This window comes from Oncorhynchus mykiss, chromosome 29 (assembly GCF_057628025.1).
Source record: "Oncorhynchus mykiss isolate SJ-2025 chromosome 29, ASM5762802v1, whole genome shotgun sequence".
NCBI lineage: Eukaryota > Metazoa > Chordata > Actinopteri > Salmoniformes > Salmonidae > Oncorhynchus > Oncorhynchus mykiss.
In genome coordinates, this window is record NC_143050.1 from 30,814,400 (window position 1) to 30,837,049 (window position 22,650).

The window sequence follows — 22,650 nt, forward strand, 5'->3', positions numbered from 1 at the left end:
CTTGTTGTTCGCCTACTGAAATTGAACTTCAGTTCATGAAAATAAATAGCTAGCCAGCTACTTAACCCTGTTGCCCAAAGCTAACGTTATAAGCAGCCAGCTAGCTTCATCTGGCTAGTGAGGCTCGACCGGACTGGATTATGTGTTGTGAAGCTAGCCACAATAGTGGAACAATTGCGGTTTGCCTTCAAAATAAAAGTACACCTTTGAAAGTGATGCAGAAGATTACAATTGGTAGAATCATGCCATGTCTAACATTATCTAGTAAAATAAGGTTGGAATGTGAAGCAATGACATATGAGTCTACTCAGTGACACCCACAGAACACAACTGTGGAGAGTTTATACAAATAATAGTGTTGTAGCTGTTATCGCAGTACTGTGACTGTGAAATCACCTCCCCAGTCAGCCTATTGCACTGTAGAGCTTTTACTAAGGATTGGGGCTCAATGAAATGGGCTATCAGTCTACTCAATACCCAATATATTTTTTCCTAACATCCTCAGAGTTATCAGACTCCAGAACATCCACGCGGTATTGTTTTTCATCTGGAATAGTGTTCAACGGTGTTGACAAATGTGGCTCAATTCAGTTTCAGAATCCCGCAATAAGAGCTAATGTTCTCTGGGTGTCACTGAGTAGACTGATACCCCATGTCATTGAGCCACAATCCATAGGTATGGCTCTACACTAAAGTAAATATGCCCCAAATGCAATTCAAAAGTATAATACAGGATCACCACTTTGTCATGTGATCAACAGATTTTTGTAAAATTAAAAATATATATATATTTTTGTAATATAACATTGCAACCTATTTTAGCATTATCTATTAAATAATGGCACAATTCTACTTTCTATTCATTTGCGTCACTATCAATGACATACTTTGTTATTTTGAAAGATAAATGCAAAGTCCACTATTGCGGCTAATCCTTATTGTGGCAAGCTTCACATAGATGGGTCCGACCCCCATTAATCAAATAAGAACGGTCTTATAAATGTGGGTTATTTTAGATGACAGCTATATAGTTAGCTAGCTACTGAAACTACAGATTGTAGTTCAGGTCCTGATTGGTCACCTAGTGTTATTTGACATGCAAAAGACCCAAACAGCATAGAAATCCTGGTTGAGAATGAAACTGAACAAATGAACAATGAAACGGCACAGCAAGTAAGTCAAATAAATAGGATTGATTTTGTTTACATGAGTAAATGTCCACAAAATAACTTGTGTGTAACCTTTTATTGAACTAGGCAAGTCAGTTAAGAACAAATTCTTATTTACTATGACGGCCCGGATGACGCTGGACAAATTGTGTGCCCCCCTATGGGACCCCCAATCACGGCAGGATGTGATACAGCCTGGATTCAAACCATGGACTGTGTTATGCCTCTTGCACTGAGATGCAGTGCCTTAGACTGCCTGGTGTGTTAACTATGTACCTGTACTAGAATGCTTAAGGCTGCTAAAATGTTAAAAACCGGTGTTTGTTTTGGCAAGGAAGATATCGGTATTGCCCAAAAATGTCATATCGGTGCATCACTAATATATATGTAGGGCTAGGCGATATGGCTAAAATATTATATTCAAAATTATTTCAATGGATCTTTCTACTTTCTGATTTGTTTTATGTTCAATTTAAAATAATTTCCTGCATTTCCATCAATTTCTGCATTTCCTAATTTGAGATCAATTCCAAACTGCCACGATATGGACAAAAAAAATTAGGCTGTATTTTTAACCAAATGTTGCAGTTGCGATTTAGATCAAAACACTTGGGTGAACTTTGGCAATCATGGAAATACAATGTTTATTCCAATTCTATAGTTATAAATAATAGAGGGCACTTTGAATACAGTGTTTGACATGACGACTAATGACAATGCCATGGACGAGTGTAGAAACCAAAGTGATGTTCTGTGTTTCCTAGGGGACCCTATAATCTTTGGCTACATTAAATCTTTATTTGTATAGCCAACACATTCATGCTTTGCCTATTCCTCTTTGATTTAGAACACACTGTTGCACAAATAACATGCTGATTTTAAGCCTCCACCAGCACTGGTATCGGGCTGTATTAGCTACCCACGGTGGTACTAGCCAGTACTAGCCAGCTAACTAGCGATTAGCATTAGTGGCTAACACGAATTAGCTTAACATGCTAAGAAAATACAACCTAGCTGTTTGCAGATGTAGAAACACAAACTAATATTGTAATTATAGGATGCTTGTGGATTTATAAGATCAAATTGAAAACAACATTTTTGTCATCAACATTGTTGCATGTTATGCATTGACCATGCAGACTGAACGAAAGTGTCCCGATCTTGTGATACGGCCTGGAATCGAAGCGCTGCGCAATCCGGGAGCCCCCCCGGGGCTGTAACTTAACATGTGGGAAAGGTCTTGGTGTCTGAATATGTTCCCAATGCGCCATCTCTGCTTAGGTTTGATAAACTAGTCTCCGGTGATAACACACATTGTTTAGGGGGAGGGGGCGTGCAGGTTTGTCTGTTTTTAGATGTGTGTGTGTGTGAGTATTTTGTATTTAATATTTGTGTTTTTTAGTGGGCATGCATGTTCTTTCATGTATGCAGATGGAGCTGTTTGATCTTAGTGCTCTGATGATAAGCAGAGAGCGATCAAAGCTGTTTTGCTCCTGATCTCTGCTCCTCTCTCTCCTGTCACCACCGCTAAACCCCGAGATCAGACACCACCTGGCATTGGCTTTGCTAATTGATTTACAGATGCATTCACTGCAATTGATAAACCCAAACAGTCTTTGATCTTGGCTGGTAAATGTTTCAATGTCTGATGTAGACAACTTAGAGCCATGAGCTCAACCTTTTAAAAAAAAGTTTCACTGCACTTAATCACTTCCAATGAGGACATTAGAAAGCTCTAAGCAGTTGACGCTCATGCTACTGCCAACAGATTATCAATGTAAAACTGGTTTCTCTCTGGAGGGACAGACGCTGTGTGAGGATGTTTGCATGAGAACACCCCCTACACTTGTCAAATCTACCTGTACCTCGCCAGGCTGCGGTGGAACAGGTGCTTGAGATGAAAGATTAAGTAGGCTCTGCTAAAAAGGGAAGTTATTTGTTTGGGATGTAGATAACACTCCCCCAACTTGCACATCCACCCTGCTGAACACTGCTCATCTCCCTGACTAATCCAATACAATGGCTGCACCAGGTGATTGGCGTGGTTACATAAGACCATGAGAGCTGTAAACCAATTGAGGGTCATTCAAATTAGTTGTCTCTGTGGGTGGGGGTGGGGGGGGGGCTGCTGTGATAAGAATAGGGTTACGGTGAAACCAGACTACAGCGGCCTCAGTCCCCATGTCCCAACTGGGTGTTAGATCCACAACCCTTTCCATGGCTTCCTTCCTCATGTCACCTGGCCTCCTCACAGATTGACTGTTCTCCTTCAGCGTCACTCAATACATCGCCCTGTCCTTTCCCCACTTTTTTTTTATCCTCGTCTTGCTCTCTTTGTCACCCACCTTCCTAGAAAATGCCTTTCCTTCTCTTTCCCCTCAAAAGGAAGTTTGGGGGCATTAGTTATAAGACAGATATTAATTTATATGACAGATGGTGCCCTTTCCCACTCCTGACACCACACTAAGAACGTGGAATGAAGGGCTTTGGTTAACCCCTCACTCACCCCTCCGATCCTAGAGTAACGAGTAACTATATACCAATGAGGCAGAGTATGTGGACGTTCTCTGCTGTGAGTAAGGAGAGGAGTTGACTCTTCAATTTAATATTAATTCATGAAGTGCCATGTTAAAAGCAATGCCTTGACCCACCCATCCCCCTCACCTTTTGCCCTGAAGGGTGAGTATGAGCTGACAGGCTGGGCTGGAGCTGCTGTCTCCCACTGCATGGAGCTCAGTGACCTTGGAAGTCTACCAGAAAGACCATTCCCACCCACCTACCTACCACGTTTGTATTCATTAGTTTACTTGCCAGTAACCCTGCACAGTTTGTGGCACACCGAAATTGTCCAGTCTGTCTCACACACACTGATTAGGTGCTCATCTACAGGCATATAGCCAAGCCAATCAGTGTGGTCGCATCAGGTCAAAACCCAACCGCCACACCTGCCTCCCTTTTTTAGACTACATCAATGGTCAGATATCTGCCCTACTCTTACACCACAATAAACATGTTTTACATGACTGAGCGGTTTCATGTGGATAGTTAAAAATATATATATATTATTTTTGTCCCACAGTGTGTTTGCCAGCCATTGGTATTGGCTGCCTCCTGGTGGACTTTGGGTTCTCTGCAAGCGCTTGTTGAAAGGTGGAAGAGGGGTGGGGTTGACAGTCCTGGAGCAGTGTGACTGGGAATGCTGTTCGCACTGGAGGATAAACCTAGGCTTGACAACTGCTAAGTGAAAGCCACAGCAGACGACGTGGTGAAGGCAGTCTCAGGTTTCTGGCACGCGCCTCAGCTCATGTTGAGGTCGTCCACCCCACTCGTATGCACCACCACTGTGGGGGGGGGGGCTATAAACACAGTGGTGGTGCATACGAGTGGGGTGGACGACCTCAACATGAGCTGAGGCGCGTGCCAGAAACCTGAGACTGCCTTCACCACGTCGTCTGCTGTGGCTTTCACTTTAACCGCCTGGCTGAGTGGCTTCAACCCCCCTTAGAGGACGAGGGTGACCAGGCGTGATCTAGAGTGGAAGCCACTGCTTGGCAGTTGTCAAGCCTAGGTTTATCCTCCAGTGTGAACAGCATTCCCGGTCACTCTGCTCCAGGTTGCCTGATTCAGAGATTCCCTTCCTCGTTTCTCTTTTCACCCACATTTGGCTGTCAGGAACAAGGATTCTTTGTGATATTTCCTAAAACATCACAACCGCAGCAGTTCTTTCACCAGCTCTCCTTCCAGGACTTTTTTTCTCCTTGTCCAACTGATTTGGCGTCACCTCTCACCACCCTCCCTTTCAGCATTCAGACCCTCACCAACCAACTGTTGCCATGGCAATAACCCTGACCCCTTCAAGCCACAACATCCTGTATATAGGAATCAAACAAGCGTGCTCTCTTTCCCTTGCTCTCTCACTACACATCCACCATGGCAGGTGACTCTCAGAATAGGTGAAACGACCCAAGAAACTGCAGGCCTACGTGCAGCCTCGCCAGGGAGTAGTAGGAGTACTGGCCACTGAAGTTTCCCCCCCATGCAGACAGCCCTGGGTGAATGTTTACCAGGGCAGGAGGGGTGACATGACCTGCTTTTTTCCCCCTCCACTTGTGGTCTGCAGTAACAAGTTTTACACAGCTCCACACAAGCATACAGGAGCACCACTGCAGCTAAGGCCAGGTTCCATGTCACACTGCGTGCACATGCATTAGTGAGTGTTAATCTTTGGGCTGAAAAGGATTGCCTTGGCCTTTGTGCTGAAGTTTGTGTTGCTTCCCATTTATCTCTCCCGGAGAGGAACTTTGAGATGCCGGGGGGATGGAAAAAGGTCTTCAATCTGGAAGCAAAAGTCTGTCCCTTTTCTCAAAGTTGACCAGGTAAATAAAGCTTCCTCCATGCTAATGGAGAGTGACTTCTACAACCTCTAATGCAAGCTAGTTCACACTTCATTGCATTTTTAGAATCCCCTGTCTGTCTGCAGTGGCAAGTCAGTTAGGGTTATCAAAACCACAGCGACATCCGAGGCTACCGAGGATACTCGGCTCTGCACTTTGACTAATGGCACGGATAAGGTTGTGCATTTCTCCTCTGTTATTTATCTATGGAGTTATGAGGAAAGGACCCTTAGTGACACAGGTTTTTGGAGTAACCATTGATGGCACCAATCCATCCTACTCTTGTCTAACGTGTTTTGAACAGCTTGTCTAATGATGACCTATTCTTACAGACGCTCTGCTCTCATTGTCATCAAAAGTAGGTTACCCTACTATTCATGACCCTCTTAACCAACCCAACGTGTATATTGGGAACACGCTCCACTATTAGCTAGTTTGGGTTAGGGGCATTTTGACAGTGGCTTTTTATAAACTGAGGCCACACAGGGTGGGGGAAATATTTAGTATATTCTGCACATATATTTGTTGTTGAGCTACCCTCATCTCACACCTCCCAATCATCCTTCAATCTCGTCCTGTTGAGATTACCAACTCTAGGCTTCAAACTAGATCAGAGCTGTGGCCAGACTTTTATCAGAATGTTTGGAGGGTTAAATCTAGAAAATAAGTAGCTGCTTCGCTTGCCTAGTTCCATAAGGCCCATAGCAGAGACTCCTGCCCAGCAGCGTTCACATCTAAACCCCAACTACTGCACTGTAGAACTGATCAAAATTATTTTCCTTTTTTTGGATGTGTGTTTTGCATAGGGCAGTCCCTGACACACAAACCTTGGTTGACCGAAAGTTGTCTGTTCTTTCGAACCCCCCCCCCCCCCAAAAAATGTTTTTCCAATCAACTATATGCTTTCCTGATGCTGTAAGTGAACTGTTTGAAATAAGACACAAATGACTTCGGAGCCAGAGATCAAGATAATCAGAAGAAAAAAACTTAACCTGACGCAACCATCCTCCCGTTCCTGCTGGCTTTTTCAAATTCTGCCTTTACTCTCCTGAAGATGTCGGTAATAGGCTACACGAGGAGTCCGCAACCTTTCTCCTGTGGAATGCGGATTTATCTTACCATTTCTACCCACCTGTGTGCCAGTGCTGGTTTTCATATGCACATTTTCGTGGAACATTACCGCTCCAAACTAAAGAAATACCTAACTTGACAAATGGTATTAAATAATCTTGTTTCTGCTCTGCAAACAATGTGTCCACTCTGAAAATGAACTTTAAAAGACTGGAATAATAAAATATTGAATGCATTAACAGAAATGACCCTAAACAAGCATTGTAGATTTAGGAATTAATGGTAGATGTACTACTGGTGATGTATGTAAAGGAGAATTGATCGACCCTAATAATCAAGGCAAACAATTCACACTGATGTCGTGAAACAATGAATGTGCACAAATTGTCAGGAGCGCACATTCTGGAGAGAAGTGCTTTGCCACACTCCCCTTGTGCCATCCATGCAGCCTCCAACGGATTAGTTCACTGAGATGACCTCGATTCAGATGGTTGTCTTGTGTGCCATAAAAATAATATACATATTTGCTACTGCTTGACAAAAACGAAATCTTTGTCGACCAACAGCCCATCGACCAGTTGACTAATTGGGCTCAGCCCTAGTTTTGCATGTCGTACAGTAGGCCTTCCCTATCTTCAGTCTTCGTCTATATGAAGTAGTTGGACTAAATACACAGTAAAACTACATTATCTTTGTCAATGATTAGTTATAGGAGAGACAAGACCAAGATGAGACTCTGGACAAGGCGGATACGGTATATTTGAGGCCTTTTAATCTAGCATAGTGATATCTGGCAAACGTGCAGCACGGCTCTCATCGTCCACTCTTAGGGAGGTTTCGGAAAAAGAGGGCGTAACACATATTTGGGCAGTACATTTATACATTGAAATGACGTAGGTAGATTCTAGTAGTCCTGGCTCCTGGTTGGTTGTTCGTAGGTGATAGACAGTCCTCTCCAGCCTGTTGTCTGTATCACATTGGTTCTTGACAGAGTTCTGTGTCTTTGTAGCCCATCCCAAAGGGTTTGGAGCAGTGTATATTCATGGGTTATCAGTGTGTTTAACAACAGTCCGTGAATGCGTCATTACATGTTTTAATATGTTATTACAACACCCCCTCTTCACGTCTACTAGACGTGACAAAAACTAAATGTAAGAAAAATAGAATAGGACATTGTAGGAAATTTGTAGTCCCCCTCTTCACGTCTCCAAAGAGACGTGAAAATTACTCATATGTGCATGTTTCAAACTCCACCAGAGGATCCTCCTGTTGTAGGAGGGGGAACATCAGTGCAGGGTCATTATTTGGTGCAATAGCAGAAGTAATAACTCGAGAAAGCAGGGAGCGGGCACATGGGATGCAACAACAGCCACAGAGGGTTAATATTGCAACAAACACAGAGATAGAGACCAGAATAGAAGAGACCAGGACCTTATATTTACCAAATGCATCCATCCAGGAGTCCCACTTGCTGGTATCAACCCCAGAGTGGGATTTCATTTTACCATTCAGGGTACGTAGTCCTTCTAACGCAACAGTGAGACTGCCATCAGAGGCTGTATTATTGGGGATAAATGTGCAACATTGCTCCCCAAACATAAAACATATACCACCCTTCTCAGCCAGCAACATGTCAACGGCAATGCGATTTTGAAAAGCCATAAGGGAGGTAGCCGCCAGTTGACCATGTACGGCCTCAAAACCTTGTTGAGTCCAGTTCCCTAATTTTTGGACATTGAAATGTATATAGTTAATGCGGTCAACATTTTTATTCACAGTGCACCACCAGCAGAGAGATGATTGAAAACCTGCGGCGACCTGGTCCACCAGCTTGTACTCATCAGGGACCCCCCTAGGAACACCTATAGCATCAATATATGTGGGATCCCCAACAGTCAGGGCTGCTTCCCGCTTGGTTCTGGTAGGCAGAAACTGTGGGTCCACAGCCTGTATCCGGGTCACCAAATCACCCACACCTATAGGGTAAACAGAGATAGGCAGTAGAAGTGTTACAAGCGCACAAGTACCCGTAGCCTTATTGGGAGGTCTGTCAAAAAGCCGAGGTCCCCCACACCACCACCAGATGTCAGCCCTGATCACTGGCTTAAAAACACCAACTACTACGATAGTATTTGTACACCAACCAACAGGGAGCAAACCTAACTGTAGTATACCCCCTGTCATGTTAATACAGGAGAATTCGGCCCTGGCAACATCAGAGGAAAATACTGGTGCCCTGTCCGTAGCGGAGACAACAGGGTAAACTGCATCCCACAAGAAACAATTACCAGTCGGATTGTCTTGGTCCATAAGGGGCATTAAACGTCCGATCTCGACAGTAGCCGGGACAATGCGGAGCAATGGTCGGGCACCCATGCAAACTACACAACTAGTGGGGGTTGTATTGGCTGCTTGTTCGGTCAATAATAGCCAATTGTTGGACAAACCTGAGATACCTGTAGCAACCCGAATGTTCTCATCCGGGGTAGGGGTGGTGACCACTAAAACAGCAGAACCCCACCCATCCCTGTGCTGGGGCAGGGTATGTGGCTTTGCCATATCGTCACGCACCGTCACAGAAGTAGGCTGTGGTTCTGGCGTAACACAGATATATAGTGTGAAATGGACTTCAGCCCTGTCGGTATCTACATATGGGGCCAACGTAAAAACCTGACACCCCATAGTGGTTCCAGGTCGTACAATCAGCTTTAGTTGAAAACCAGTGCGTGAAAATGTAAGCCGTTTGCGCCAGGCAAGAACAACCCGTCCCTTGGAATAGCTGGACCAGTCATGCCCCGTTTCCGCCACCAAGTTTTTCCAAGACCACTCACCATATCCCCCTTTGGTTATATACCAGTTAAAACTGGAATAGGTTCAGGCAGGCAGCCCCAAACTATTTTTCGCATGACCCAAAAGGCCCCAAGGCAGGTAAACAGTGGTGGTGGCATTGAAAGGCAAACACAGGGTGGTGCTCTTCAACTCCTGGGGGGTGCACTTAGTGACCCCCACCTCACGCCTAGAAACGGTATGGTCTTGTGGTAGATAAGAGGGAAAAGAGAGAGAGTTAGTTTCACCTGGCAGAGTAGAATTCAGTGTGTGAGTCTGTAGTGGGTGCATCTGTTGGTTTATAAGCCATGTGAGTGTACATACAGTGACTCCTCCCATAAGAAGAAAAATAACAAACAGGGGTCCGGAGATCCCCAACCGCTCCCAAGGAGTACGGTGTGACTTAGTCAGTGAATATGGGGCTGAACCTCCCATTTTCCCTGACTAAGGAGGTGCAAGATTTGGGGCCGAATGTAGACCACTTAGGTCGGTTCTGACTTCCGTCAGTGTGCGGGAAGGGGTTGGAGCTGGTGTACAATGTGTGAGGTGGTGCCAAGGTGCGCCCAATTTACCTTTGACCTGGACTGAGTGTGAAGTAACCTCCTTCACTTCGTACGGACCAGTCCACCTGGGTTCCAGCCACTTTCTCTTGTGGACCTTCACCCTTACCCAGTCTCCAACCTTTACCTTCAGTGGTGGCGTGTCCCCCGGCAGCTCCCCCTCCGGTACCTTGTGAACCTGGGTAGAGAGTGCTGCAGAGAGAACCGTCAGTTTTTTCACATAATTAGACATTACAATTTATTGCACATCAAGGGCGGGCATATGACCTCCCTCCCTTGGTGGGCCAGGCATGACTCTACCAGTCATTATCTCATGAGGAGAGAGATGGGTGCCTGATCCTGGTGAGGCTCTCATGGCCATCAACGCCAGGGGCAGGGCTTCGACCCATTTCAACTTCGACCCGGCACATACGTTTGACTTGCGCGTTCCATGAGATCTTGGGATTGTGGCCTATAACTGACTTCGCATCCTCCCCCGCCGCTGGAATTGCCTCTACCCATCTGGAAAACCTATCCACCATCACTAATAGGTATTGTTTCCCCATTAACCACCTTATCCGCCCCCATGTCTGTGTATTCTATGCTAATAACCTGAAATCATGCATTAGGTAATGGGTATGAGCCCATTGGTGTTTGATATGGTTTCTTTGGGTTGTGTCTGTCACAAACATTGCATTCGTCACAAAATAAATCATAAAATAAATAAGTCAGTCATATTTTTTATGTGAGGGTCTTTTGGAGGGTCTTTAGTTTGCCTTCGTGTGTGTGTGGGCCATGTGCTTCTCATAAAAGTTCTGGGTCCATCAGTGTGGACTGCTTCATGGGCATGGGCTGAGTCTCTATAGATATTCACAGTCTTTCCTTTTCCTCTGAGGACCTGCGTCAATCCGATGATTTCAGCTAATTTGGCCGATGCTGGTTGAGGGATGATGGCTGTGAGCTGTTTTTTCAATAGCTTTTGCTACTGCAGCAACGTATCTGGAGCATGTTGTCTGTTCTACCTCAATGTGGTCAAGTTTAGAAGAGTAGTGCATCAAGACCCGTCTCTCCCCCTCTTGTTTCTGGAATAGGACGGATGAGGTGAATCCTTCCCTTTCAGAAACATCCAAATGGAACTTGTTCTTGTAGTCAGGTGCAGTCAGAGCTGCTGCCGCTGATAGATCTGTTTTCAGGAGTGCTATGGCTGTTGATGCTTCAGCCGTCCAGGCCAGGGGTGCATGGAGGTTCCTTGATCGTAGGATGACCGGTGCTGCCACCCCCTCTGGGCCACACACAATGGTACAACACCTGATAGGAGGGGTCAGGTGCATCCTGTCTTCGTCCCAGTCTGCAGTGTAGAGGCAGTCATCGGTTTCTGTTGCATTGAGTGTGCAATGGATCTCAGCTTGGGGAGTCTTATATGGGTGCAGTGTAGATTTGAGCTTTCAGTTGGTTGAACTTAAACTGGATGTGAGGGGTGGCAGGCCCTGTGGGTAGGCATTTTGGCCAGTACACTTCTGGGGTTTCAGACAGTGTGGGCATCTTTTATGGCCAGGGCATGGTGTTCCCTGCCATACCTTGAAACTGTGGTTGGTTGTAATCTTGCTGTTGCTGCTGCATGTGGCTGGGCCCTGGGTGGTTGTATTGTAGAGGAGGGGGTCCTCTTCCTCCTCCTCCTCATCCTGTGTTCGTGGCTTTGGGTAGTAGTATTTTCATTACCAGTTAGTGTATCCATGTAGAGGCTCCTCCATGTAGGCTGGGCATCTGTCCCATCAAGGCGGTCTTCCCAGGCTGGTACTCAACGAAGCATGGATCAACTGCTGGGCGTAGGGGAAGTTGGTAGGCCCCTTCCTGCTCCTTTCAGTGCTTGTGTCAAGCCTATGATTTCAGCTAATTGTCTGTGTTTGGAGTATAGGAGAACTGAATAAGATCGTGGCCTTCTCTCTTTAGGAGGCCCGGTTGAGATCCACCTTCCCTTCCTTGGGGTTAGTTCAGCAGGGACCCACCTGGGCCTTGTAGTGCTGGATTTTGTGAATAGGGAGGTGGCACTTCAGTCTTCTCTTCCTGTGGCAGTGGCGGGTATAGAGAGAGCGGGGCCGATGGGGTGGTCACGGTGGGTGGTGGTGTGTTGTGGTTGTTGTTTGTGCCTTCTCTGACGTCATCTGAGGCCCCAGCAAGCACCCCCATCATATCAGGTTTCTTTTGTGGGCATGTCCTTTTTTTCACCTCTATTGCCCATGTCCCTATTCTCAGCTCCGCCTCCGCTCTCTCTCTCTCCTTCGTTCCTTTTTTCTTGAAAAAAAATGGCTGCTATTATTTTCTGCCTCACTCTCTTAGCCTAATTTCCCCCCATATCTTCTTTATTGTTTTATATTCCTGTTTTCCTCCTGCCCTTTCCTGTATTCTCTGATCTAAATATTCATTGAATTTGAGTTTGGGAACGGTAATTGAGGCCATATTGACGATTCACTATGTCTGGGTCCGATAAAAAATTATGTAAAACAATTAAAAACAACTAAATGTTGCACATTGCACTATGGCCCTCCGCAACTATGTGCACTTAGCCCGTCACTTGGTCGAAACCAGCGATGTATCCCTGGTGCCCACACAGACTTATCTCTCGTGTCTCACCCTCGTGCACACAGAGTTTTGTAGAATTGCTGTACTATAATATCGCAAAGGGATATTCGCGAGATAATTATGCGTCTAGGGTATTTTACTGGAGTAATTTTACAGGTTCACACATTTCTACTGCCTGCCGAAATGTTAGTGTCCCAAACGCCTACTTTTGGGTCAATGTCAATGCATTCAGATGCCTTCTATAATATTTGTCAAATTAATTCTAGGCAACCCCAACAGCACAAAGAGAACAGAAATCAATTCGTTACACGGCACGGCGGCCGCACAGCCCCGCCCAAACTTTTGACTCGGCGGTCAAATTTAGAGCCGGTGGTCAGTATCCCTCGGTCTCATGGAACGGTGAATCAGTGACATCAATCTGGAGAGATCAGGTTTAATTCCTTCACTCCTAGTCCAATTATTTAGCTTGTTAACTGTTGCTCCTAGTCGGATGCTACTCCATTAGTTACAGTCTTAAATATACGTCTCGATCAATTAACAAAACATTTCATCATCTCATTCATATTTCATTTCACTGAGTTATCGAATCCCTCACCGTAACACCTAAACGATTGCCAAATCGAAAATTGCCAGCCTATTTGGACCCGATTAAAACAGTGCATCACATTCCATCAAATTCTGTTATCAAATCCTTCACCGTAACACCTAGTCGATTTACATATCAACTACTGCCAGCCTATTTGGATTAAATCTTAAACAATATATCACATCATATCACATTCTGTCCTCCAATTCCTCACCATGACACCCAGTAATTTTATTACTGTTGCAGGACTATTTGAATCAGATTTGAACAATATATTTACACAGATATCATTATGCAAATGCCTTTGGTTATCGAAACAATTTTCATAAATTTAACGGCAATTCATACTCACGCACTCAGTACTTCTGACCATAATTTGGATATTGATTATACTATAATATGCAGAATTCGATTAAACCGGTTCTGCGTACCTTTATAATGTCGAGCTCTTTGGTCAGTTTCCTGAGGCGAGTTGAATCCCCGATGGCTCCTGTAGACAGGTCGCCCGTCCTTCTAGAATCTGTCGTCAACTTGTCTTTTCTCTCATCAAATCTATGGACCGAATTCATGGATTTCTACCATCCTCTAGCTACCAATTTGTCAATGATTAGTTATAGGAGAGACAAGACCAAGATGAGACTCTGGACAAGGCGGATACGGTATATTTGAGGCCTTTTAATCTAGCATAGTGATATCTGGCAAACGTGCAGCACGGCTCTCATCGTCCACTCTTAGGGAGGTTTCGGAAAAAGAGGGCGTAACACATATTTGGGCAGTACATTTATACATTGAAATGACGTAGGTAGATTCTAGTAGTCCTGGCTCCTGGTTGGTTGTTCGTAGGTGATAGACAGTCCTCTCCAGCCTGTTGTCTGTATCACATTGGTTCTTGACAGAGTTCTGTGTCTTTGTAGCCCATCCCAAAGGGTTTGGAGCAGTGTATATTCATGGGTTATCAGTGTGTTTAACAACAGTCCGTGAATGCGTCATTACATGTTTTAATATGTTATTACAACATCTTCTATATGTAAATTGTATAATCTTTTGTCTGTAATGTATTTTTCGTTGTCTGACCCCAGTAAGACTAGCTGTTGCCATTGGCGTCAGCTAATGGGGATCCTAATAAATCAAATCATATGAAACCTCATTTGGAAATCCCTGTGTTCTTTCAGGCTGACGGCAGGATACACTGTTACCCTCTCAGCCGTAACTAATAAATGTCAAGAGCCTTGAATAGCATCTTGTTCCTGTCCCATTTCAGTGGTGCAAATAATTATTTGGTAATGGGAGATTTACATTTTATCAAAGCCCTGTTTTAGTGGAAAGAATGAGCTGCCTTCTATTTCAGTCCCCTGCCCGTCCAGTGGAACGTTAATCTTTTTTGACAGATCGCTTTATCTGAGCTGTTATCCAGCAAATATGTTTTGTTTGATGTCATTAGTCTACATTCTGCATGTATTAGTGAGCCAGTGGTTTCGTGTGTGCATCTCTGTGTGGGGAGAATTGGACATTACCTGTGAACGTCATTAGTTTTTACTCTTTCACATTAAATAACTTGTTTTTATAAAGCCGTAATCCATTTACGGAAGGTATCCTCATCAGTATAATCAACTCAAAGACATGTTTTTAAAAAGTCTCTAGTTGTACTGAATGGTTTCTCCCTCCATTGTTTTTCTCCACAGTTGGCGACAAAGTTCCTGCAGATATTCGACTGACCTCTATCAAATCCACAACCCTGAGGGTGGACCAGTCAATTCTGACAGGTGAGTCATACTTTTCAATCTTCGTCTTTGCCATTGCTCTTGCAGCCAGAAAAGCATTGCAAGAATGAAATGTGTAGAGCTTTTTTGTGTAGAGCTTGTATGTAGTTGGGTTATATGTGCTGATGAAGAGCCCCAGGTTGAGTCACCAATTGAGGATGTTGGCGTTGATTATTTTCTGCAGATTTTGTGGAAAATCATTCACGTGAGATGGTAAGGACTAAGAGGTTGCAACCTTGCATGATGTTAAAGCACCAAGGACCATGCCCTCTCATGCAATGCCATGCCAATTGGCCACATGGTGGTGTTGTAACAAGCGATTGAAAATACTAACCTTTTAAAGCTCACGCTCCTCAACCTGTTTGAGCTAGAGTACTGAAATTCGGTATAAAGGTCCCTCTCCTCACAAGGACCCATAAGTTCTGCCATGAAGAATTTCTGCCATTTTAAATTTGGTTTAAAATACTTAAAACGCTACTCTGGCACCTAATGACCAATCTTGGTACATGGCGTCTATGGACCAAGCACTCACAAATGAAATTTTTCCAGGATATCATCTCAAACAACATGACTAATAAACATTCATGTTGGCGTGGTCTGTCACATAAAGGAACTCTGACACAGAATTATTATTATTATTTTTTTTTAATTTTACATTTTAGTCATTTTGCAGATGCTCTTATCCAAAGCGACTTAGAGTAGTGAGTCCATACATTTTTGTACTGGTTCCCCATGGGAGTTGAACCCACAGCCCTGGTGTTGCAAGCACCATGCTCTATCAACTGAGCCACATGGGACCCATCGTATTGTAACAAATCCTGGTACACATGTTCCATACTCTGCCAATGCTTAACATATCGCTGCACATATCGACCACACGGTGTCGCTATAACGGGCATATTTTTATCTCAATCTGTTTGACTCAGTGATGACATTGGCACACACTCAGCCATTTTGAGTCTTCTCTATAAAGAATGGGTCAGTTTAGCCTCATGGTGACTATGTTGGACAGGAAATATCAGTCATGCAGGCTGTGGCCATGTTTGAGCATGAGTCTTGGAAAATATTGTTGGAAGATGTTCGTCCTACATATGCTATATACCTATTTTGGTGCTGAGCGGTTCTGTAGTAAACAAATTTTGAAAATGGTCCAAATTACATCAAAATAATTTCGCATGATCAGTTGGCGTTTGAGTTCTGATATTTGGCAAGCGTTGTAAACGGTACAGAAGTAGCTCGTCCCAGGGCAATATGTGCAATTTTTCCTGATGGTGGCACAGTGGGCCACAGCTGCTTGCAGCTACAATACATGGCCCCTGCCCAGTCAGTAGAAATCCATATATTAGAGCCTAATTCATTTATTTCTATTGACTGATTTTAATAATATGAACTGTAACTCAGTAAAATCTCAATTGTCACATGTTGGTTTTATTTTTGTAAAGTGTAAACCATTTTCACACTACATGGCACACTACAAAAGTATGTAGACACACCTTCAAATTAGTGGATTCGGCTATTTTGGCCACACGTTGCTGACATGTGTAAATTCTAGCACACAGCCAATGTAGAATGTACTGAAGAGCTCAGTAACTTTCAACGTGACACCGTCATAGGATGCCACCTTTCCAACAAGTCAGTTTGTAAAGTGTCTGCCCTGCTAGAGCTGCCACGGTCAACTCTAAGAGCTGTTATTGTGAAGTGGAAACGTCTAGGTGCAGCAATAGAACTGTTCGTCGGGGGCTTCATGAAATGGTTTCCATGGCAGTGCAGTCGCACACAAGCCTAAGATCACCATGCGCATTGCTAAGTGTCGGCTGGAGTGGTGTAAAACTTGCTGCCATTGGACTCTGTAGCAGTGGAAACAAGTTCTCTGGAGTGATGAATCACGCCTCCCGTATGACAGTCTGACCATTGGCACAAAGCGAGGTCCATACAAAAATGGTTTCTCGGCCTGTGTGGAAGAACTTCACTGATCAGAGCCCTGACCTCAACCCCATCGAACACATTTGGGATGAATTGGAATGCTGACTGTGAGTGAGCCAGGCCTAATCGCCCAACATCAGTGCCCGACCTCACTAATGCCCTTGTGGCTGAATGGAAGCAAGTCCCTGCAGCAATGTTCCCAAGTCTAGTGGAAAGCCTTCACCGAAGAGTGGAGGCTGTTATAGCATCAAAGGGGGGACAAACTCTATATTAATGCCCATGACGAGCAGGTGTCCACACTCCTTTGGAGTTTGTGGTATTTCAGCTGCTCCCCCCCCATTCATGGCTATAATCTGTGAAAAGCAGTGCAACGCTTGCTGAGCTGATTACCCACTAGGCCTTGCTTTCCCCTGCAATGCAGATTCAGGAGTGTGAAAGTCTTTTTTGCATGCAGCATTTTGTAATTGGCAGCCATGCTCAGTCAGCTGTGAAGTTAACACAGCCGTCAACCTGTTACCTCATTGCTCTGTGTAAGGGCTGCGTTTGATCCCCCCCTCTTCCTCATCCCTCTCTTTGTCCTTCTGCAGGAGAGTCTGTCTCTGTGATCAAGCACACTGACCCGGTGCCTGATCCCCGGGCTGTCAACCAGGACAAGAAGAACATGCTCTTCTGTGTGAGTCTTTTAGAAAACCTTGAAATACCTCTCTCCCCCCTTCCCCTTTCATCTTCTCTTGCCTCTTCATTACATGATCCTCTTTCTCTTTTAGCAAACCCAAGACTTATAATCTCCTCCGTTCCCTCTATCATCTCCTTTACATGTTCCTCTCTGGGATTTTGATGGTTGGCCTCTTATCCTTAACCCCTTGTCCGCTTCTTCCCCGGTTGTTTTCTGCTCCTCCCTCACTTGTTCATGTCCCAATGTGTATTTGAGGTAATTACATCCCCCAGCAGTGTACACCTGTAGTTTCACCACCTCTCCTTTCTCCTCCACAGGGCACCAACATAGCAGCGGGTAAGGCGGTGGGCGTGGTGGTGGCCACGGGCGTCAACACGGAGATCGGGAAGATCCGAGACGAGATGGCGGCCACAGAGCAGGAGCGCACGCCGCTGCAACAGAAGCTGGATGAGTTCGGGGAGCAGCTGTCCAAGGTCATCTCCCTGATCTGCATCGCCGTGTGGCTCATCAACATTGGCCACTTCAACGACCCCGTCCACGGAGGCTCCTGGATCCGCGGCGCCGTCTACTACTTCAAGATCGCTGTGGCCCTGGCCGTGGCCGCCATCCCAGAGGGTAAGAGAGTGGGAAGAGGGAGTGAGGGGAAGCCGTCTATAGTATACAGAAAGCAATACATTGGGCTCCAGCGTTGTTAGTATGTCTAACTCCCCTCTTATTTCTCTCTTTACCAGGGCTGCCCGCGGTCATCACCACTTGCCTGGCTCTGGGAACCCGCCGCATGGCCAAGAAGAATGCCATTGTCCGCAGCCTGCCCTCTGTGGAGACCCTTGGCTGCACCTCGGTCATCTGCTCGGACAAGACCGGTACCCTCACCACCAACCAGATGTCTGTTTGCAGGGTGAGTCCCTATCCGCAGAGCACTGTGGAGGAGATGGATGGTGGGGGGAGTAGGGGCGGTTGATAAGTATTATGGTTACGTCTGACTCTCAGGGTCATATTCCGATGATTAAAACTAACATTACCTTAGTAGTGGAATATATCAATCATTCTAGCTGTGTGCTACTGCCTAGTCACTATATGAAACAAATCTCCTGCTGCTCAATGTGAAAGCCGTGATTAAAAACACCACCTAACACCTGGCCTCCTAGGACAAGCTTTCTGCACTAGCAGGTAGGGGTCCAGCTGAGGTAAACAGAGCCTACAGCAGCCTCTTCCACACTTTAACCTCTCTAAATTCTTCTTTACTCATCTTTTACTTTATGTAGCTGTAAACCTGCGTACGGAGAAGGCCATGTTCTTGCCAACCATGAACAATCATTCAGTGAAAACATTGACACTGATTTGGCATCATCCCTGGAAATAAATCCGTCTTGACAGCATCTGCTGACAGTGTGGATTTATCCCCAGGGTGTTGTCGAGGTTGAAGGGCAACACTTTATAATGAAGGATTCATTTATTTGCAAGCACGGTTTAAATGAGATTGGAAAGAGGAGACTATGAAATTCCGCTGTTCCCGTATTCATTGAATTCTACCCTATTAGATTGATTAAATCCATCTGCCGAACTGTGTACCTTCCTGCCCCCACCTTGTGTGACTCATCGCCAGTCTGAGGGCAGTGAAAAGACCGTAATGCATGATCACCCCTCCCTCGGTCCCCCAGCCTGTTTCCCCAATGGTCTCCTCTGCTGCTATTCTCTTCCACTACATCACTCCTGCCCTCTCTTCTCACGTTTAAATCCCTATTTCTTATGTTCTTCATACCGCTACCTCCACTCCTCTCTCCCCCTGTCTCTCATGCAGTATTATGATCTTTATGCAGTAGTGTTGCATAACTGACCCTGTGTTTTAGATCTGTCCTTCTCCCCTCTAACATAGTAGCGTGATGCAGTTCTTGTAATTCGGGGGGGGGGGGTTTGAAGCAACATATTGTTTACGTTGTCTAATTGTTTTCCAATGGAAAGGTTCCTAGCATAATGTACGTTTGAACTATTCCTGTACCAATACTGCAATTTGGCTGCTGTGTGAGAAGGGTAGCTCTAAAATTAGCTGGCTGGAGTAGAGGAATGTTAATTTATTCTGTGATTTTGGTAAAGCATTCCTGATGTCACAGCTCTTTGAAGTCTGTACTGTGCCTCAGGAGAGAAGGGGAAAGAACACCGGTTCATCCTTTTATTTGGATATTTCTCTCCGTCTCTCATCCTGCCTCGATTCTCTGCAGAGCAGCCTGGGAGATTAGTCTCACTCAGTGTGTGCGCATATCTCTCTGTTGCATGCCAGCTGTGGAGGAGGCAGGCTTGCCCTCTTACTCACGCTCTGTTTTGTCTCACGCACATGCTACCTCTCTCTCTCTCTTTGTTTGTTTTTTCTCACTGCTCTTTCTCTCCTCTCACCCTGTCCCTGTCTGCTTTCTCTCCTCTGTTCTGCCTCCTTGCTGGTTTGTCTGTTTTTATTCCTTATGGAGAACTAATGTCCTGCTCCACCGTCACATTGTGTGGGCTACCATTCATTTACATAGCAATGACATCCACGCTTTCATCCCAGCACGGATGTAAATTGGTTACCCTTGTCTACCCTGCAGTGAAAACACCTCTTCAAGAGACCTACAGCTGCCAGTGTAAAGTGTGCTTAATCCTTAGTGGTTTTATTCCCAGGCGCAGTAGAATTGATTTCATTCATTTGCCTAAGGCTATTATGGTTTGTCAGTGCTCTACTTGTATTGCAGGTGCCTGCTGCACCCTACTGGGTAGGCTGCTACTACTGCATGTAGATCAACCCACTCTTCAGTGTCCGGTTGATTCAAGGGATCTAGAGAACTACTGGTTGTGTACGTCCAGAACTGTTGCTGTGTGACTTGTAACCTGACAGATTCTCTCCCTGTGTTTGTGTTCTAGATGTTCATTATTGACCAGGCAGAGGGCAATAGCTGCTCCCTGAAGGAGTTCACCATCACTGGCTCTACATACGCCCCTGAGGGACAAGTGTGAGTAATTAGTGTACACACACTCAGTCAATGAAACATGTTGTGTAGTCTTGTTGTCAATACAACCTACCTCAGCTCACTGTTCCCCCCTTTTCATGGCTGTTGTCTTTTATTCCAGGTACCATGATGGTAAACCAGTCAAGTCCTCCCAGTATGATGGATTAGTGGAGATGGCCTCTATCTGTGCCCTGTGTAACGACTCCTCCCTGGATTACAATGAGGTTTGTGTCCTTTACAAACTTCAGTTAGGTTCCTGCTGGTTGAAAAGTCCCGGTCACACATCAGTGGTGGATTTACTGGTTTGAATATCAGTAGTCTTCACTATTCTTTTGTGGATATACAAGTAAACTGTTTTTTTTAGTTCATCGCTACAATCTTGCTAATAAGTGTGTGCTTTCTCCTCAGACCAAAGGTGTGTATGAGAAGGTGGGCGAGGCTACAGAGACTGCCCTCACCTGTCTGGTGGAGAAGATGAACGTGTTCGACACCAACGTCAAGGGCCTGTCCAAGATCGAGAGAGCCAACGCCTGCAACTCTGTAAGCTACTGTTTGCTACTCTCTCAATCCCAACATGTTCCTCATGTGAAGTATTATACAACTGAGTGTTGGTCCCAAATGTTACCATATTCCCTTTATTGTGCACTGCTTTTGACCTAAGCCCTATGGGCTCTGCTCGTCAAAAGTAGGGCACTATATAGGGAATAGGGTCCACACACACACACACACACACACAAGTTAAGGATGTGTTGTTGTTTCCTCTCTGTGTGGTACAGGTGATCAAGCAGCTGATGAAGAAGGAGTTCACCCTGGAATTCTCCAGAGACAGGAAGTCCATGTCTGTGTACTGCACCCCCAACAAGGCCCGCTCCTCCATCGGCAAGATGTTCGTCAAGGTAACGAAGAGCCACCCACAGTATAGCTTGGATAGTAGACCACGTGGACACCTGAGAAATTCCCTACATGGTGCACAACCTTTTGAATAGGGCACTATATAGGGTGCCATTTGGGATGCCACTTCATAATAACTATGATATATTATAGGATCTGTTTCTGTACCAGATTACTTTAGTATTGTTTATTTAAACAATAAGGCCCAAGAGATGTGTGGTATATGGCCAATATACCACGGCTAAGAGTGCCTGGACACAGCTCTTAGCCGTGGTATATTGGTCATATACCACAAACCCCCAATGTTCCTTATTGCTGTTATTAACTAGTTACCAACATAAATGGAACAGTAAACTATTTTTGCATCATACCTGTGGTATATTGTTTGATATACACATGGTTGAAATGCTATTTCAGCCATTCAGCATCCATGACCGAATCTACCTGGTGTATAATGAAGCAATAAGGCTCGAGCCAGGGAGTGGTATATGGCCAATATATCACGGCTAAGGGCTGTTCTTGGGCACGACGCAACGCCTCGATACTGCCCTTAGCCGTGGAATATTGGCAATATACCACAAACACCCGAGGTGCCTTATGAACTGGTTACAAACGTAATTAGAGCAGTAAAAATAAATGTTTTGTCATACCCGTGGTATACAGTCTGATATACTACAGCTTTCAGCCAGTCAGCATTCAGGTCTCGAACTACCCGGGTTATAATTGTAGTTTAATCTACAGTATGCAGTAAATGAGCTGAGGCTGATGCTTTATTTCCTCTGGTTTGACTTCCTCTCGCTCTCTCTTTCCAGGGAGCCCCAGAGGGAGTGATTGACAGGTGCACTCACATCCGTGTGGGAGGAAAAAAGGTGCCATTGACCCCGGGCATCAAGGACAAGGTGTTGTCAGTGATCAGGGAGTACGGGACGGGGCGTGACACCCTGCGCTGCCTGGCTTTGGCCACAAAGGACAACCCCGTCGCCAAAGAGGACATGGTGCTGGAAGACTCAAACCGCTTCATAGAATACGAGGTGAGAATGGAGGGAGAGAAGGGGTCTTGAATGAAGTGGGTGACAGGAATAGCAGGGCACTTATTCAGAGAAGTGATTTTAAGACTAGCCTAGTCCGTAGGCCTATATGAAGTGGCGTCAATTAACTTCTTTAAAATGAATCCTCTTTACAAGGGGTGTAGAGCCTAACTGGCATATATAAGCAGTGAGTGATTTTCAAGTTTGGGGAAGATCATTTTCACCATAA

At 45.2% G+C, this 22,650-nt stretch overlaps 1 protein-coding gene across 1 annotated transcript in view; it reads left to right on the forward strand.

Annotated features, from left to right (window-relative positions):
- Positions 1 to 22,650, forward strand: part of LOC110509730 (sarcoplasmic/endoplasmic reticulum calcium ATPase 2a) — a 50,126-nt gene that overhangs the window by 23,179 nt on the left and 4,297 nt on the right. The window contains exons 6-14 of the mRNA XM_021590795.3: positions 14,848 to 14,928; positions 17,436 to 17,521; positions 17,842 to 18,139; positions 18,256 to 18,422; positions 20,417 to 20,505; positions 20,624 to 20,726; positions 20,911 to 21,042; positions 21,279 to 21,398; positions 22,206 to 22,424. Of these exons, the coding sequence (XP_021446470.1) occupies positions 14,848 to 14,928; positions 17,436 to 17,521; positions 17,842 to 18,139; positions 18,256 to 18,422; positions 20,417 to 20,505; positions 20,624 to 20,726; positions 20,911 to 21,042; positions 21,279 to 21,398; positions 22,206 to 22,424 (1,295 nt within the window). The remainder of the gene's footprint in view (positions 1 to 14,847; positions 14,929 to 17,435; positions 17,522 to 17,841; positions 18,140 to 18,255; positions 18,423 to 20,416; positions 20,506 to 20,623; positions 20,727 to 20,910; positions 21,043 to 21,278; positions 21,399 to 22,205; positions 22,425 to 22,650) is intronic.